The sequence below is a fragment of the Rhinatrema bivittatum genome, chromosome 1 (genome assembly GCF_901001135.1).
Source record: "Rhinatrema bivittatum chromosome 1, aRhiBiv1.1, whole genome shotgun sequence".
Classification (NCBI taxonomy): domain Eukaryota; kingdom Metazoa; phylum Chordata; class Amphibia; order Gymnophiona; family Rhinatrematidae; genus Rhinatrema; species Rhinatrema bivittatum.
The window spans coordinates 652660507-652679284 of NC_042615.1; the positions used below are offsets into that span (position 1 = coordinate 652660507).

At 43.8% G+C, this 18778-nt stretch overlaps 1 protein-coding gene across 4 annotated transcripts in view; it reads left to right on the forward strand.

The window, feature by feature from the left end:
* MCTP1 (multiple C2 and transmembrane domain containing 1) overlaps positions 1-18778 on the forward strand; it is a 1134628-nt gene that overhangs the window by 334000 nt on the left and 781850 nt on the right. The window contains exon 1 of one of the 4 annotated variants that reach the window (XM_029573160.1): positions 10793-11010. The exons of the other annotated variants lie outside the window; for them this stretch is intronic. Coding sequence (XP_029429020.1) covers positions 10954-11010 — 57 coding nt within the window. The 5' untranslated portion in view covers positions 10793-10953. Of the gene's footprint in view, positions 1-10792; positions 11011-18778 lie in introns of those variants that run through there. 4 annotated transcript variants of the gene reach the window in all.

The following is an 18778-nucleotide window of genomic DNA, read 5'->3' on the forward strand; positions in this document are numbered from 1 at the left end:
TGGGCTTCACTTTGTTCAGCACACATTGGGGCAGATTTAAAAAGCCCTACGTGCGCCGAGCCTATTTTGCATAGGCCGGCGACGCGCACAAGCCCTGGGACGTGCGTATGTCCTGGGGCTTGAAAAAAGGGGCGGGATGTAGGCGGTCCGGGGCGGGGTGGGGGCATGGCCAGATGCCTCCGTAGGGCTGCTAGGCCGGGGGATTGTGCGCAACTTCCAAAATAAAGGTTGGGGGGGGGGTTAGGTAGAGCTGGAAGGCGGGTTAGGTAGGGGAAGGGAGGGGAAGGTGGGGGGTGGAAGGAAAGTTCCCTCCAAGGCCACTCCGATATTGGAGTGGCCTCAGAGGGAACAGGGAAAGCCATTGGGGCTCCCTTAGGGCTCGGCACGCAAGGTGCACAAGTGTGCACCCCCTTGCATGCGCCGACCTCGGATTTTATAACATGCTCACGGCTGCACGCAGATACTAAAATCTGGCCCATAGTCTACATAGTACCTCATCTTTCACCTCTTGAACTTCCCTCTTTGAGTACTTTCAGCCTTTGTCTTATCCCCAGTCTGAGATAGGGAGAGTGTGCACTGAGAACTGGATGTGACTCATTCTGAGTGTGGAGAGCCACAGCAGCAGTAGTTATTCTAGAAGCCATATTTGGCAGCCAAGGTAATTAATCAAGCTGACTGCCTACATCATATAGACTTCTCTATTCTCCTGCACTTTGTATATAGAGAAAACTGGCCCAGCTAACTAACAGGATTTTTTATTCATCCATCTTCCTGAATAACTCTATGTCTTGGCCTCCTTTCCAGGTATAAAATGGGTGAACTGATCCCAGAATGAATATATCTAACTAGAAGGATGCCACATTTATTTATTATAATTTTTTATTTTTGCAATTTTTTTACACATCCCAGTCCTCTATCTAGAGATTCTAATATCACTTCTTTAGGTAACATTTCCTACCAAGGATAACAAAAGGTAAAGTAGCAAAAGAGGTGAATTGCAAATTGAGCGACCATCTTGGACTTACGCATCCTAGCTAGGCATGGGGGAAGAGCAAGTAGCAGAAGTAGATTTATTACTTATGAAAGACACCAGTTGCAAAGGTTGAAAAAAAAATAGACACATTCAAATATTTAATTATACACTTGCATAGGAACTTTAAAATAAATAAAGCCCCCATCTCCAAAACTTTAGGTCTTAGTAGTAAGAATTGCTGTCTCCTCTTCTGTGTCTGTCGTGCGAGATCAGGATAAGCATAAACTTTCAAATTAAGGAAAAGTTCTGTACAGTGGCGGAAAAATAACCTTAAGATCCAGTCTCTGTCAGAGTCAAGAAGGAATGAAACAATCAGAGTAGATGGTTTTACCATATCCTTCTGAGAAGTTTTCAATACTGCTGTTACGCATTTATTTTTTTGATGTAGCCAATGCTTACTATCTCTGTACGTACATAGGCTCAGGCTTCTATATGATGGTGGGAGAGGGGAAAAATACCTATCCAAGACCCCTTAGTGAATAGAAGACTTCTTAAACCAGTTCTTTTCACTTGCACAACATGGCATTATACACAGGATATGTGGCTCCCAAAAGAAAGTCTTTTTACTTGATGAAAATGACAAAGAAAGGTATTTACAAAAGAGCAATCTTTTTACGCTCCTTCTGCTCTTCTGACATAAAGATGAAATGTCAAAATTTAGACAATTGCTTCAGATAGAAATTAATTTATTTTCTCTAACAAGGCTTTCACTTCTCACCAACCCATTTGGCAACTTCTATTAGTGAACTATCATCCACCCACCAATGGGATATTTCGTAGCATCCAAATAGAGGAATCCAGAACCAGTGAGTAATCTACTTCTACCAGCAGATGGAGATGGAGCAAACTGACATCACAGTATATATACTTCTGCAGTGATATCAGCCTGCCAGTATTCTCCATCTCCAGAAGATGGTGGATGTGCATCTCCCTACTGGGGATTGCTTCAGATCTTAGAAGAAGAATTTAGGTAAATGAATTGCCCCGCTCTCCTGTGGTGATACCAGATGATCCCTCCCCCAGCTGAGAATTCCTGAGATGATTTCAGAGGAGTGCCTTAGTCCGGTTGCTGGTTTTTAAACCGGCGCGGACGTAGCTGTTTAAGCAGCTGAAAGGCAGTAGGTGCAGAAAGCCAAGCATAACGGTGATGGTGTATGCCCTCTCCCTCCACAGCCAGAGACTGCCTCTGTACTTGGTTGGGAAGGCTGAGCTTAGGTACGTTTAAAAAAAAGAAAAAAAAAGAAAGATATAGTCAGAGACAGCATGGAGGGATTAGTTTAGGACTTCCTTCAGTCTCCGTGCTTGGTGCGCTGTCCCAACATTCGTTCCCACTCCCTGGGAACTGGGCAGCCTGGCAGGTTGAGCAGCCCCATTGGGCTAGGCCCCGCTGTTAGGCTTCTTTTTTGTGCACTACGTGGTAGGCCATGGTATTGTTTTCGCATGTTTTTATCTGCGTGGTCAGCTGCTCAATACAGGATCACCGGTGCGTGCAAGTGCATCCTGCTGTGCCTACGATTTGTGCACGCAGCCGGTGCGCACTTACATATCGGTTGTGCGCCAGGTTTGGAGCAATGACAGTGCACTTAGATTTTTGGCGCACAAACTTGGGATGCTTACATTTTGTGCACATAAATTTTGTTTCAGCAGGGCTTCAGCTGGATGCACATATTCAGTTGTCTGTTAAGTGTACTGATGGATTAATGGGGCCAGTGGCTAAGAACCTAAATGCCTTTCCCTCTATGCTGTTTGTTACATTAGTACACCATTCAAAACCCGCACTTAATCTACTCTTACATTTTATTATATGAATTTTTATTTTTTATTTTTTACTTTTATTTATAAACTCACACCCAAAAACCTTAAATTCATACCATAGTTTCTATAAAATTTGTAAAGGTGTTTGGTAATGCTTCATAAACTACCAAGAGCACTCCACCATTAGTGCCTTATGTGTCATTCTTGTTTAATCATGAGCACCACCATCCACCCTATCCTTTTTAATGTTTAATACATTTTTTTTAAAAATTGTGTAGGTTTTATAAAGTTAATTTCTCTTCTTATTTTTTTTAGTTTTTTTAGTTTTTACAGATGTTAATTTCTCTTCTTATTTTTAAAGAGGTTTGAGTGTAAAAACACTATCGAACAGAGAATAAACCTCTTTAAAAATAAGAAGAGAAATTAACATCTGTAAAAACTAAAAAAACTAAAAAAATAAGAAGAGAAATTAACTTTATAAAACCTACACAATTTTTAAAAAAAATTTATTAAACATTAAAAAGGATAGGGTGGATGGTGGTGCTCATGATTAAACAAGAATGACACATAAGACACTAATGGTGGAGTGCTCTTGGTAGTTTATGAAGCATTACCAAACACCTTTACAAATTTTATAGAAACTATGGTATGAATTTAAGGTTTTTGGGTGTGAGTTTATAAATAAAAGTAAAAAATAAAAAATAAAAATTCATATAATAAAATGTAAGAGTAGATTAAGTGCGGGTTTTGAATGGTGTACAATTGTATTTACCCTCACTGTTGTGGATTTATAGTAGTTGATTGTTAGGTTTGTTACATTAGGGCATCTCAGCTTGAAGGGCCCTCTAACTTATGCCAGTGCTGCTTAGAGGCTCAGGGAGAATTATCTTCATCTGATTTTACTAAGCCTGGTCTTCCCAGTCTGATGATGGCCTAGTTAAGGATCTCAAAAATCGGTTTACCCTCATAAATGAGTGACTATTCATATACACCGGGACCGGTGTTTCAAAACACTCAAGCACTTTAAAATTTATGTGCAAGCACTCATGAAATAATCATAGGGTATCCCAGGTTCTCTTTTTTTGTTAATTTTTCAATTTTTAGAGTCCTTCTGTTGCATAACACGTTGAGAAAATGCCGTATTGAAATACATATACACTGTTCCTTCTTAATTTTAGCGAAGGTAAGCTTTTTTTGCAGAGTAAACTTCTAACACCACTTAGGTATGGAAAAGTTTACTTATCTTTTCCAAAGTTAGAAACAAACGGCTCCTCAGCCCTGTTCAATCAATGCGCCCGACACCACTGGTGTTTCAAAAAACTTCTTCAGGGGCCTTACAGTGAGTTAGAAAAGAAGACGCCAACTCCTACAGCATACAGCCGTATGCTGTAGGAGTCGGCTGAGGAGCCTTTTGTTTCTAACGTTGGAAAAGATAAGATAAGTAAACTTTTCCATACCTAAGTGGTGTTAGAAGTTTACTCTGCAAAAAAAGCTTACCTTCGCTAAAATTAAGAAGGAACAGTGTATATGTATTTCAATACGGCATTTTCTCAACGTGTTATGCAACAGAAGGACTCTCTAAAAATTGAAAAATTAACAAAAAAAAGAGAACCTGGGATACCCTATGATTATTTCATGAGTGCTTGCACATAAATTTTAAAGTGCTTGAGTGTTTTGAAACACCGGTCCCGGTGTATATGAATAGTCACTCACTTATGAGGGTAAACCCGTTCGATTATAGATCATGTTGTTGTATGTGATTTCCTTTTTGATATACTAGTTAAGGATCTGTCAGGAGGGACACCTGACCTTGGAACTCCCTTGACTGATTCCTCAGCAGGGGACTGCAGCTCAATGGGCACTGCAGAAATGCCTTCTAGTTTTGGCATGGATCCTTTTACCTTTTCTTGTGTAGAATTCTTTTCAAGGATTGCAAGCCTTTCTTCAGGTGCAGTCCTTAGTGCCATCCAAGTCTGTCAGTTCAGATCCTCAGGCGATGGCCTCTCCCTCTTCCAGTATGTTTAAGCACTGAAATACACCTTGAGCTGCAGGTGTACTTGACAGGCATCCAGATGGCACTGATGATGAGGCAGATCCTGACTCCCTGGAGGATGGAGATATCCCTCCGGGGTTGGAACCCTATAGAACTATGTTGAGGTTCTTTCATAGAGATGAATTGCTGGTTCTGAGTTCCCAGACATTGAAGATGCTGGGAGTTCCTGGGGAAGATTCCATGTCTGAGCCAGAGAAATCTCATTTTGGTTTCCTTGCGTAAAGCCTCTTGTTTTTTCATGGTTATGGAGGCCATTCAAGAACTGATTGATCTTGAATGGAATGCCCTGGATTGAATAGTGAGAAAGCGTCTGCATTTTCCGAAAGTGGATGTGCTTGTCTGTGCCATCTCTAAACGGACGACTGTCCCTGTGGAGGGAGGCGCGGCCTTGAAGTTTGTGCATGATAGAAGATTGAGGCCATCCTTAGGCAAACATTTGAAGCAGTGCAATGACATTGCAGACAACTGCCTGTTGTTCCCTGGTGGCTCGCTCTTGTTTGCTTCTCTCTCAAGAAGTTGATGACTCTGGAGTGATTTCCAGGGCAGTTATGGAACCCACTGCTGCCTTTTTAGCAGATGCGAGCTGCGATTTGGTCCACAGCTTGGCCAGAGGATTGGCTTTGGTAATAGTGACCAGGCGTCAGTTATGGCTGAGAAATTAGGCGGCTGATGCGACCTCCAAAGCTAATCTTATGAAATTGCCTTTTAAGGGCTCGCTCTTGTTTGGGAGCAAATTGTAGAAGCTAGCCAGTAAATGGGGCAAATCCCCAGTTCCTCAATTGCTGGAGGATAAGAAGCAGTCACTGCACCTCTTTGCTATGACAGGTCATCTCAGGGGTTCCAGGCGTTTTCACCCTTACAGAAGGGCGACTTTTTAGAGGACTCGGCCTTTTAGCAGGTCTCAGTCCTTTCGTCCCAGACAGCCCAAGTGAGGAGCAGGCTTGAGTAGTGGAACCTTCTGAGCCTCCTAATGAAGCTTTGACAACCCACCCCTGGGAACAAGAGATAGGGGGATGCCTCTCTCTCTTTTATCAGAGGTGGGTCGAGATCACACTGGATCAGTGGTTCCTGGATGTAATACGAGATGGATATGTGTTGGAGTTTCACAGTATTTCTCGGAACCTGTTCATGGTGTCTCCCTGCCATTCTCCGCAGAAGAAGCAGGCAATGAATATTATTCTGTTAAGGTTTCTCAATCTGAGGGCTGTGGTTCCAGTGCCCATGTCTCAAGGAAATACGGGTCACTATTCCATTTATTTCATTGTGCCCAAGAAGGAGGACTCCATTCGTATCGTATCGTATCAAAGGGGTCAACTGTCATTTGCAGGTGACTCGCTTTCGCATGGAAACATTGCACTCAGTGATAATGGCCATCCAGACAGGGGAATTTCTGACCTCCTTGAATCTGTCTGAGGCTTTTCTCCATATTCCTATCCGATTGGTGCACCAATGTTTTTTGTGTTTTGTGGTACTAGGGTGCCATTATCAGTTTTGGGTGCTGCCTTTTGGTCTAGACACTGCTCCCAGAACCTTTTCCAAGGCTATGGTGGTAGTGGTGGCAGAACTGAGAAAGGATGGGATCCTTGTACACTTGTATTTAGACAACTGGTTGATTCAGGCCAAGTCTCAGGAAGAGAGCTGTCTGGTGATCCACATGGTGATCTCCTTGTTGCAGGATCTTGGTTGGGAGGTGAACCTAGCCAAAAGCAGTCTTCAACCATCTTAGTCATTGGAGTATCTGGGTGTATGGTTCGACATGAAGCAGGGCAAAGGTTTTCTTCCAGAAGCTCAATTTCAAAAGTTGATGGTGCAGGTGCGTCTCTTGGTGAGCACTATATGTCCAACAGTGTGGTCCTATCTACAGGTGCTCGGGTTGATGGCAACAACTCTGGAAGTGGTACCATGGGTGAGGGTGCATATGCGTCCACTTCAGCATTCCCTGCTGTCTTAATGGAACCCGCAGTGTCTGGACTATTCAATTTGGCTCTACCTGCCGATGGAAGTCTGCTCTCACCTTCAGTGGTAGTTGCAAGCAGATCATCTGAGATAGAGAGTCTCCCTGACATCGCTGGACTGGTTGATACTCCCAACAGATGCGAGCCTCCAAGATTGGGGAGCTCACTGTCAGGAACTAAGGGCGCAAGGGCATTGGAATACAAATGAGTCTCTCTGGAACATCAGTTGGCTGGAAGTCCAGGTGGTCAGATTGATGTGCTTACCATTCAGCTGCAGAGTTGAGTGGTCCGAATAATGTCGTACAATGCAACAACAGTGGCTTAAATCAATCGGCAGGGAGGAACCAAGAGCCAGCAAGTATCGCAAGCGATAGACCAACTTATGGAATGGGCAGAAATGCATCTTCAGGAGAGCTCAGCCTCGCACATTGCAGGAAAAGACAATGAAAGAGCAGACTTTCTTAGCAGGGAGAGTCTGGACCCAGGAGAATGGGGATTGTCGGATGAGGCATTCCTGCTGATAGTGGAATTCTGGGGTCTTCCATTTCTTGACCTGTTGGCGACTTCTTTCAATGCAAAGGTTCCTCATTTCATCAGTTGCAGGAGAGATCTGAAGTCATTAGGGATTGATGCTCTCATGCAGGTCTGGCTGGAAGGCGAGCTGCTATATGCAGTTCCCCTGTGGCCCCTATTGGGAAGAGTGGTTTGAAGGATCAAAGGCCACAGCAGGATGGTGCTTCTGGTGGCACCGGATTGGCCCAGAAGACCATGGTATGCAGATTTGCAAAGATTCCTGGTGGAAACCTCCCTTCATTTTCCACTGCACAGGAACCTATTGCAGCAGGATCTGTCCTTCACGAAGATCCAACTCTGTTTTGTCTTGAAAGGGCTTGCTTGTTGAAGCATGGATATTCTTCTGCGGTGATTGCCATTTTGCTATGAGCATGAAAGTTCTCCACTTCCTTAGCAGGTTTGGTAAGTATTTCAGGCTTGTTGTGAAGATTGAGGAATGCTTACGCGTTCAGTTGGGATCCAACTCATTTTGGAATTTTTGCAGGATGAGTTGAATAAAGGGTTGGCCCTTAATTCCTTGAAGGCACAGGTAGTGACTCTTGCGTGGTTCAGGGGCCAAGTGAATGGTGAATTCTTATCTCATTCTGATGTGGCCCGTTTCTTGAGGGGAGTGAAACATATTTGTCCTCCCTTGCTGTTACCAGTTCCCTTGTAGAGTCTTAACCTGGTGTTGTATTTCTTGGTGAGCCCTATGTTTCAACTGCCTTGTGGCCTTTCCTTGCAGTTAATGACCTTGAAAACGGTGTTTCTGGTAGCAATTTGTTCTGCGCATCAAATTTCTGAGCTGCAGGCCTTTTCTTGTTGGGAGCCGTTCCTTTGAGTGACTCCAGGGGTGATACTGATACATACTGTTCCTAAAGTGGTCTCAGATTTTCACTTGAATCAGACCATTTCCTTATCGTCTTTGGATAAGGAAAGAGATGCAAAGGAATACCATCTGTTGCATACCTTGGATGTCATGAGATATTTATTTATTTATTTATTTAAATTTCTTATATACCGGCATTCGCGATGGGAGTCGCATCATGCCGGTTTACAAATAACAAGGTGTGACAACAGAATAAATACTTAATAACTTAAAAACATTAACATGTGATAGAAGAATAAGGTAGCAGTTACAATAAAACAGGGATGAAATGCAACTTGGAATGAAGAGAAGGCAAAAGAGAGATTAACACTGAGATAACAAAAGAATGACCAAGGTAAATAAAACCAAGGTAAATAAACCTGCCTCATTAAAAAAAAAAAAAAAAAAAAAGAGAGAACATTATTGAGTTGTCAAAGGTTGTTGATTACCCTGACGGGAGTTCTTAGTTGCTTGAGTTGAGAGTGGGTTCAGTTGGTGTCTGGAAAGGCTTTCAAGAATAGCCAGGTTTTAAGTCTTCTTAAAACCTTAAAATCTTTAAGTAAGGTTTAAAATCTTTAAGTAAGGTTTTAAGTCTTCTTAAAACCTTAAAATCTTAAAAAAATAGCCAGGTTTTAAGTCTTCTTCTGGATATCTGGATATCCAGAAGATGGATCGCCTGTTCGTCCTTCATGGTGGAGGAAAACAGGGTGAACCGGCTTTACGGGCTACAGTAGCTCGCTGGATTAAAGAGGTGGTCACAGCAGCGTATGGGGCGGCTGAAAAGCCATTGCCCACTCAGATTAGGGCTCAATCCACTAGGGCTCAGGCAGTGTCACAGGCAGAGTTTAGTTTGTTCTTTCCCGTCAACATTTGCTGAGCTGCAACATGGTCCTCCTTACACACCTGTACCAGATATTATCATCTGGATGTGTAGACCCGGGAGGATGCAGCCTTTGCATGTATGGTTTTGACTGGACCGCGGGCAGCCTCCCACCCTGTTCAGGAATAGCTTGGGTACATCCCATTGGTTCTGGATTCATCTGCTTGGATGCTAAGAAATGAGAAATTACTACTTACCTGATAATTTCCTTTTCTTTAGGACAGACAGATGAATCCAGCTTCCTGCCCTTGGCTGTCAAATGATTGTGTTATGGTCCTCCTGTGTGGTTGTTACCTGTTCCGGGAGAATACTGGTAAGTGTTAATCCAGTCTCTAGTCTAGTGTTAATATATTCTGTGTCTGAGGTCAGTGTTTCCTGTTGTTTGAGTACAGTATTGGTTTTCTGTTTTTAATCACATTTTCTGCTCGTCTGTTCACAGTTGCTTTTGAAGAGAATACTGGCAGGCTGATGTCACTGCAGGAATATATATACTGTGATGTCGGTTTGCTCTGCCTCCATCTGCTGGTAGAACTGTATAACCCACTGGCTCTGGATTGATCTGTTTGTCCTAAAGAAAAGGGAATTATCAGGTAGGTAGTCATTTTTCATTCTCGGATTTGGCCATCCTTCCCAAGCCCAAACTATATAACTCTTCAGTCTGTATTCCAGGCAGAGGCGATTACTGAACTTTCCTGTGCCAGGACAAGCTGCAGCATCTTAACAACTTCTGCACTTTTATCTCTGATAGAACCAGTCTCACCAGTATAGAGGTTTACTTAAGGTTTAGTTTCTCTTCTGAAATCGGTGAACAATCAAGCTGATGCTCCCTTTCGCTTTGAGAACTCAAACTCTGACCATTCTTTACTATTTCAGAGGAAAGTCTGCTTTTCCTTGGTATTCCTTGGTTCTCTCTCTTTCTTTCTTTCTTTCTTTATTGCTCTCTCTTTCTCTCTCCCTCTCCCTTTTTCTCCCTTCCTCTTTCTCTCTCTCTGAGAGAGCAGAACTCAACTTTCCTCTTATATGTCCGCTTCACTTCTCCCTCTCCTATCTAATGTGATTGTGCACTCCATCTACTCGCAGTCACAGATTACAGCTCTCCCACAAGTGGTAATTTACAAAGTCAAACATTCTCAGCACCAGGAATGTACTTACCCTTTACCAAGGCACTTTACTTGTGACATGGCCAAAGGGTCCCTGCATGGATATAAGAGGTTATATCAGTGTTCTATATGATTGTAATTTGCATTCTGGAATTGGCTGGCATTCATGAAGCATGCCAAATATGAATCTGACAGTCGTGAATTCGGCCACTTTCACTGACCTGCAGCAGTCTGAGCAGCGGTTTATTTTACTCACATATTCATTCAGCAGTTGTTAAGTTTATGATTTGCAGGTCCAGCTCACTGATCATGTTTATATAACGGCAGTTTGACAACTCAAGGTCCTGCAACCTTCGTGCTGATTTTCTGTATCAGTTCTGTGTACCGAGAGAGAACCATCTGTTTTGGGTTTTTTTTTTGTTGTTTTGTACAAGACGTGTAGGAAAGGGAGGCCAAATGTCAAAACCCGGCTGCTTTTAGCCGATAGAATGTTCAGGTATTTTAATCTCTGGCTCCTAAGACCTGAAAGCCAAAGCACAGCTAAGGAAGGGGGTGGGAGAAGAGAGAGAGCAAGTGAGTCACATCGTTCACAACGGTGAGGCAAGAGCACTTGAGCGAGCATCCCAGCATCCCCTCAGGTTCATTCCCTGTCGAGCCGCAGCCCACAGCAGCAACTGAGATCAGAGCAGAGGCAGGCGGCGCCCGGCCAGCTCTGGCAGTGCCCTGCAAAAGATGTACGGTGCACCTCTGCCACACTATGCTAGATCGCGGCAAGCTGAGAAACGGCACCACCTTCCCCTGCGTTTACACTAAGGTAAGAGTTGCTTGCTTCCTTACTTCCTAGGCTCTCGTATTTTGCTTCCGTGTGTTAAGTTTGCATGGGTGAAAGAGCCGTTGCTTCCTGCCATATCACTCAGGAGAGATCGCATGAAAGTTGCATAAATAAAATAACAAAAAGTAATGCTTAAAAACTAAAGGTGAGTGAATTCAAAGTAATGTTCACTTCAAGAGCGGGGAGCTAATGGGTGACTAAAACAACAACAGGAGTTTTAAGTTTACTTCCTTGAGTTCAGTAAACGTTAGAAACCACAAGATGACAGAGGAAAGTTGTTTCAAAATTCTGTACGTAGAAAACCAAACACATTTATTAGTTTTATATGATTCTACACTGTTTAATGCCTGTACTTAGCAAAGAGAGGGAAGGGGGTTTCATTCTTGACAGACCTGAAATAAACAGCTCAGGGCATTCCTAGTTGCTGTATCAGTGCAAAGATTATAAAGACTGCAGTGCAGATTGCTAATAGAGCTCCATTACACACTAGCTCTTGATATTGCAAGGACTGGTGTTCTTTAAGTACAAATTAATTTACTTGCATTAAGGTATGGGTTGTGCATGCGTATCTCTATGCATGTGTATCTGCTCGTGTGCTTATATGTAAGGTATCTCTTTTCTATACATGAGCAAAGAATGACTGCTTATGGTGTATATACGAATGTTTTGTTCTGTCAGGTGCAAAGTGAAACTACGTGAATTCAGTTAAGAAATTTGTACGTTTCATATAATTGGACATCTTGAAAGATACCTTTTGCCTTTTTTTAAGTAACTGATATTCAGATTCTCATTTTTAGAAAAAAAAAACCTCATTTTGATGATTTTTTTTTTTTTTAGCTTTGAGACAAGTCTATAAAACAAAAATTTGCTCTTGGTAGTTTACAAAGTCTCATCATTCATACATGCAACATGTGAGTGCCTGAAGGCCTCCATCCTTACTAGTCACATCACGAAAGGAGGATTTCTGGTCTCTTTATAACACTACATGTTCTGCTTCTGCATGCAAACTGACTGCAGAAGTTTTAGTGTTTCATAGAAACATAAACATAGAAATGACGGCAGAAGAAGACCAAATGGCCCATCCAGTCTGCCCAACAAGCTTTCATACTTATTTTTCTCATACTTATCTGTTACTCTGACCGCTGAGGTTCAGGGCTCTTATTGGTAACTTTTTGGTTCTAATTTCCTTCCACCCCCACCATTGATGTAGAGAGCAGTGCTGGAGCTGCATCAAAGTGAAGTAACAAGCCTAATTGATTTGGGGTAGTAACCACCACAATAAGCAAGCTACTCCCACGCTTATTTGTTTGCCCAGCCTGTGCAATTTAGTCCTTGTTGGTTGTTGTCTGAATATAATTCATTTTTTCTTCATTCCCCTCCCCTGCCGTTGAAGCAGTGAGCTGCGCTGTATATGTATTCAAAGTTCAGGCTAGTTTCATAAATTGTTCTCTTGTACTACTTCTGCTTATATGCAAGTTAACTGTAAACACTAAACAGTTAGGTACACTGAGTGCATGAAAGCCCCCAGGTAATTTACTCTTGTGAATTGCTGTCTCAGAAAAAAAAAAAAAAAAGCCGAAATTATAAAATGTCCAGAAAACTGAACCCATGTAATGCATGTGCAGTAGAAGTTTCCCATAAAAAAATATTCAGCATCTTTTCCTTAAAGGACTAAAGATTTTTTATACTGACAGTTACCTCCTGCTCCTTTTGGGCTTCCAGTTCAGTTGGAGGCTAAAGTACCCGAAATCTTCGATTTCCTGGCTGGGGGTGTGGAGCAGATGGCAGCAGCTGTTGAGCAATGCCCGAGACATCTTCCTTGCTGGGGACTGTGAATATTTACCATCACAATGTGCGCTCGGTCCCTGACAGCCCGCGGAGCAGCAACTGGATCTGAGAACTGAATCTGCCTCCCTCACAGAAGTGCACAGAGCTGTCTCTGTACCGCTGAACCAGCCTAAAGGCATTTAAGGTTTGAAGGAAACAGAAACATAGAGGGTGTCAGTAAACGAAAACCGCTTAAGCCCCTCTTAATCCGCCCATGTATGCCTGCCCACTGTGCTGCCGCAGGGCTTACTTCATCTCTGGCCTTCTCACTCCTTCGGCCACCAAGGCGGTGTTTCCCAATCAGTGTGTCCTTAGGCCTGATCAGGTGTGCCAACTGAAAAGTCACCACTGTTTTATGCTCAGCTCCAGGCCAGCACCTAGGCTTAGCTCTTACTACCTCACGGCAACAAGAGGCACCGGTGGTGGTTCTTAAAACACGTAGGAACTTCTTTCTGAGAACACCTGTAGTCATGCATGCCTCTTCTTCCAAGCCACAGCATGAACCACCCAAGTGTGGTAATTAATGGGCAGCATGCAGGCCGCTAGGCCCTGCTGTGCGCAGCCCCCACATTGCCTTCAGCACCTCCTTATCTCCCCACTGCCTAGCCGCCTCCTTTGAATACCTCCAGCCTCCGTCCTGTCCCCAGGCTGAGTAAGATGGGGAGAGCGTGCACTGACTGTGAGTCACCAAGAGTATTGGGATCAGCAGCAGTGAAGGAGTTTCTGACAACCCCATACGGCAGCCAAGGTTACTAACTGAGCCGGCTTTTCGCAGGTCACCGACATGTCCTTTATCCTGCATTTGTATATACTATAGAGGGAAATGGTCCATCTTGATGGGTTCATGTGTCTCTCCACTCCTCTCTCCCTTAGATTTAAATTTTGTAAGAGAAACTGGTGGAGCTTTCAGTGCTTATCTATTTTATTTAGAATACTTATAACCTGCATCGTCACCTGTTCTGAGCGGGTAACTCGTGTATATGCATAATAAAAAACACAAAACAGCAAAGATGACAAACATTAACAGACACATAAAATAACTCACATTCTCAACCCAAATAATTGCTCCATCAGCCCAATGCTAAACAGCATAAACCTCAGATCAAATCCTCAAAGGTTTTTTTTTAATAAATAGGGTTTACGAAACTGAACAACAGAACCTTCAGCCTTCAAATCATCTGGTAACTTATTCTAGAGGCATAGATCAACCCTTGATTCTACAAGATGAACCTGTCTCACAAATGGAACAAGCTCTTCCTTTGGCCACGTGAATCCCATGGATGCTGGTGTGCCGCACAGCGGTTTTGTTAAAGTAGGTGTGCCTTGATCTTGAAAAGGTTGAGAAACACTGCACTAAGGTCCCTTTTGAAGTCCATACTCAGCACGCTTGCCTGGCTATGTGTGGCACTTAACCAGACAAATGCTTTTTGGCACTTCACAATAGATTACATTAAAGTACTGTAGATATTTTCTGTCGGTCTGACCATCCCTGACTTAGCCTGATAACTTATCTGGCTAAAACATTATCCAGCAATGTGAGGGGCAGTCTGGGGGCATTCCTGGTTGGAGCACTGTTATCATTAGCTGGTGAACCCCAGTTTTCAATGTTATCCAACTGAGGGCCTGGTTCACTAAGCATTATTCCCATAGACACAGATTCAGGTCCTAAGGTAGCCAAATAACTTTAGGATAGCCAAAGAGCAGTCCTAAAGATATCCAAATAAACCTAGCCAGGGATATTCAGCCAGGTAGCCAGTTAAATTTAGCTGGCTAACTTTTCTAGCTGGTCAATAGTTAATACGAATCTCTTTGTGCCTACCGTATGCCTGCTTACATTTGGCCACTGTTTTAGCTCATATAATCTCCACTGGAAGTCTGTTCCAGGTGTCTATATTCCTTTTGTGCTTCTCTCCCTTCAGTTTCAGATGATGATTCTTTATCTTTGATCTTTTCAGTCTATGGAAAACATTACCTTCTAATACTTTATTGAAACTGGTTAGATATTTATTGTTTTGCATCATTTTTTTTAATAAAATATATTTTGTTATAATTTCCCTTAAACACTAGAGATTTGGAGCTGAAAGAGTTAATATTGTTATTGGAAACAATGCAGAGAATATATATACATATCCTTTTAATTGGTTTACATTTGTCAATACCTTAATTCTCAACTGTTTCCCAAATTGTTAACCACTTTAACAATAATGGAATCGCTTGATGTGGGCAACACACCGTATATTAACTTAAAGTGGGTAGCTGTGTACTCTGACTCATTTTCAGTGTTAAATGTATTTTTCAGATTGAGTGATTTCAAAAGAATGAAAGTATGTATTGATTTTTAGAACATTTCTAGCAGTCTTCAAATTGAAAAAAAAAAGCTGGGTGTGTTTGAATTCCTTGTTTGAATGATAAGCTTTTCCCCCTTGTAAAAATCAAACTAATTGAGGTCACTTTGTGCTCTTGAGTGAAGCGGCATAACCTAAGCATTTTACAAACAGATTAAAAGGACTCAAGTATTTTTAAGTTGCTCAGAACCTTTAACAGAGAAAAATATATACACATAGGGGCAGATTTTAAAAGAAGTGCGCACGCACACACATGGATGCACTGGTTTTATAACATGCGCGCCGAATTTTATAATCTATGTGGGCGGCGCGTGCAAGGGGGGATACTTACGCAATTTCTGTGCGGTGACAGATTCCCGGCCTTCCCCAGTTCCCCCCCCCCCCTATCTAACCTCCCTTCCCCTTCCCCTCTCCTCCCCACCCCATAAACCTACCCTACCTTACCTTTTTTTTTTTTTTAAGTTGCTGCTCCTCCGGAGCAGTAGTAACTTGCGCACGCCAGCAGGCTGCTGGCACGCGCTTCCCCAGCACAGTGGCAAATGGGCGCTGTACCGGCTGCCTCCAGCCCCACCCTCTCCGCCCCCTGGACCGGCCCTTTATCTGGGCCTGGCACTTCGGCACGTAACAGAGTTTACGTGCGTGGCTGGGCCCCTTTGAAAATGTGCACGGCGCGCACAAGGTCCAGCCATGCGCCGTGCAAGTGATTTAAAATCTTCCTGATATTGCTAATTTTATTGTCACTTCTTACCTGATAAAGTTTACTGTGTAGAAACAAGACTCATATTCTGTATTTCTCTATATTTTTCACCCTTTAACATTTTTAGCAAATGCACTGCCTGTGGAAAGTAATTTAAATTATAGCTCTTCATAGGGAAGTACTCCACTTATCCACAGAACAGGTCTAATGCAGGTAGCAATAATTATGTGCCTCTGTCCTGCACTGGAGGGGTCCTTGAGTGCTTGCTCTCTGCTGAGACTGACAAATGAAAATTAAGGATTTGTAGGTTATTTATACAGTATTTGTGTCGGCACTTGGAGCAGGTCGGAAATTACCAACCCATTTCAGAAAAATTCCTGAACCACCTAAAAGGCAGGATATCTGGAGATATTCAGCCACTGGCATTTCTTATGCTACGAAGAAAAAAACAGTATTCAAGCAGTGCAGTGTACATTAGGCTCTTACCCCACAGAAATACACGCCTTTGTTTAAGTTTTTTATGCATCTCTGAATTTTGCTGCATTGCAAGAACCACAGGGGCGGATTTTAAATGCCCTGCGCGCGTAAATCCGGCCGGATTTACGCGCGCAGGGCCCTCGCGCGCCAGCGCGCCTATTTTGCATAGGCCGCCAGCGCGCGCAGAGCCCCGGGATGCGTGTAAGTCCCGGGGTTTTTTAAAAGGGGCGTGATGCGGCGTGTCGGGGGCGTGGCAGAATGACGTGGCGTTTCGGGGGCGTGATGCGGCGTTTTGGGGGCGGCGACGCGGGCGTGGTTTCGGCCCGGGGGCATTCCGGGGGCGCCTGGTGCGCCTGGTGTGCGAACAAAAGTACGCGATCGCGCAATTTTTTAAAATATACCCTACAGTCAACATGCACTGACTCTCAGTCCCCATCCATCTGCATGGAAGGCTTTGACAACCTCTGTTTAGTACTTACTGTGAGAGTTTCCTTGGGTTTTCTTCCCAGAGTCTGAATGAGCTTTTTCATGAGCCCAATTTACGAAGGGTTTTTTTCCCCCATTCTAGGGTAGATTTTAAAAAATTGCGCGATCACGTACTTTTGTTCGCGCAAACAAAAGTACACTGGATTTTATAAGATACATGCGTAGCCGCGCGTATCTTATAAAGTCCGGGGTCGGCGCGCGCAAGGGGGTGCACATTTGTGCAACATGCGCGCGCCGAGCCCAGCGCGCGCTGCCTGTTCCCTCCGAGGCTGCTCCGATTTCGGAGCGGCCTCGGAGGGAACTTTCCTTTGCCCTCTCCCCATCTTCCCCTCCCTTCCCCTACCTAACCCACCCCCCCCCCGGCCCTATCTAAACCCCCCCTTACCTTTATTCCACGATTTACGCTTGCGAAAAGCAGACGTAAATCTGCGCGCGCCGGCCGGCTGCCCCGCTCCGTGTTCCGGTCCCGGGGGCTGGTCCGGAGGCCACGGCCACACCCCCGGAACGCCCCCAGGCCGAAACCACGCCCGCGTCGCCGCCCCCAAAACGCCGCATCATGCCCCCGAAACGCCGAGTCATTCTGCCACGCCCCCGACACGCCCCCTCCCGCCCCTTTTAAAAAACCCCGGGACTTACGCGCATCCCGGGGCTCTGCGCGCACCGGCGGCCTATGCAAAATAGGCGCGCTGGCCCTACACGCGTAAATCCGGCCGGATTTACGCGCGCAGGGAATTTAAAATCCGCCCCTCTGTGTCTATGTGGAAAAAAGCTTAGTAAATCAGGCCCATGGTAATTAAGAATCTGGATGGCAGTGAACAATGAAGGATGATAAGTACGATGTAATGGTTGATTGATAAACATCCAATACATGGGTGAACAGTATTGCAACAAGGAGTAAAAAGATCCTTCAGCTATAGGAACAATAATTGAGAGAGAGAGAAGGCAGAGGACAGAAACAATAAAAAGTAATAGAAAAATGAATGCAATTAACAAGGCTAAGACATACAGAAAGGCTGTGGAAGAGAAGACTCTCACTCTGCAATGAGATAATAGGAAGTGGTTGAGATAAAGCAGGAGGCTGAGAAGCAGAGAAAGTTGCTTATGAGCAGGAAAGAGCAGGTAATAGACTCTGAAAGCTTGCTTTGTTCACACTGCTTCGTCATGCAATGCAGGGCATGTACAAAGTTGACTGTCAGCATTTTTTTTGTGCGTGCTTACATTTACTGAGCAAGGATGAGGGAATGGTATGGGAAAGGGACTGTGTAAATAAAGACAGAAGGTGATGAAAGCATGAATGGAAGACAAGAGGGCCACTCGCACAGGCAGTTTTATCTACATGGAGACAAAAGCAGTGTAGGATGTAAAATTGATTTCAAGAGGCAAAGATGATGGGGAGATTACAGATAGAGGAGCCAAATACGTTATTGAGACTAGCCACTCTCCAGGTATAGGCTGTTAGAGAAAGCAGGGTTTAAATGTGCCACTTTGCCATTCACAGCGCAGCCATTTATACATAACACAGAGACATGCTGCCTTTACCTCAGTCCCAGCCCTTAACATAATCCGAGGGGCCTCTCCAGGCTGCCAGCACAGTCCATAATCATGCGTGGTCCAAGTGTATGAGCAGAAGCCAAATAACTGCAATAGGGCTGCAGATTCACAGTACTAATTACACCAGGGCCTTTTAACTTACAGCAGGGGTGTGCATGGAAAATATTTCAGCTCAGATGTTTTGGTTCAGTTTCCTCTTTCGCTCAGTATGTTTGGATGTGAAGCTCATTTGTTCCATTTATTCCATTAAAATCAATGGGGGAAGTAGTGCATCCTATTTTTCTCTCTAATTTAGAGGTTTTCCATCCACATTTTGGGAAACTTGCTGGCAGACATCAGAACAGAGGCAACTGCACCCCAAAACACC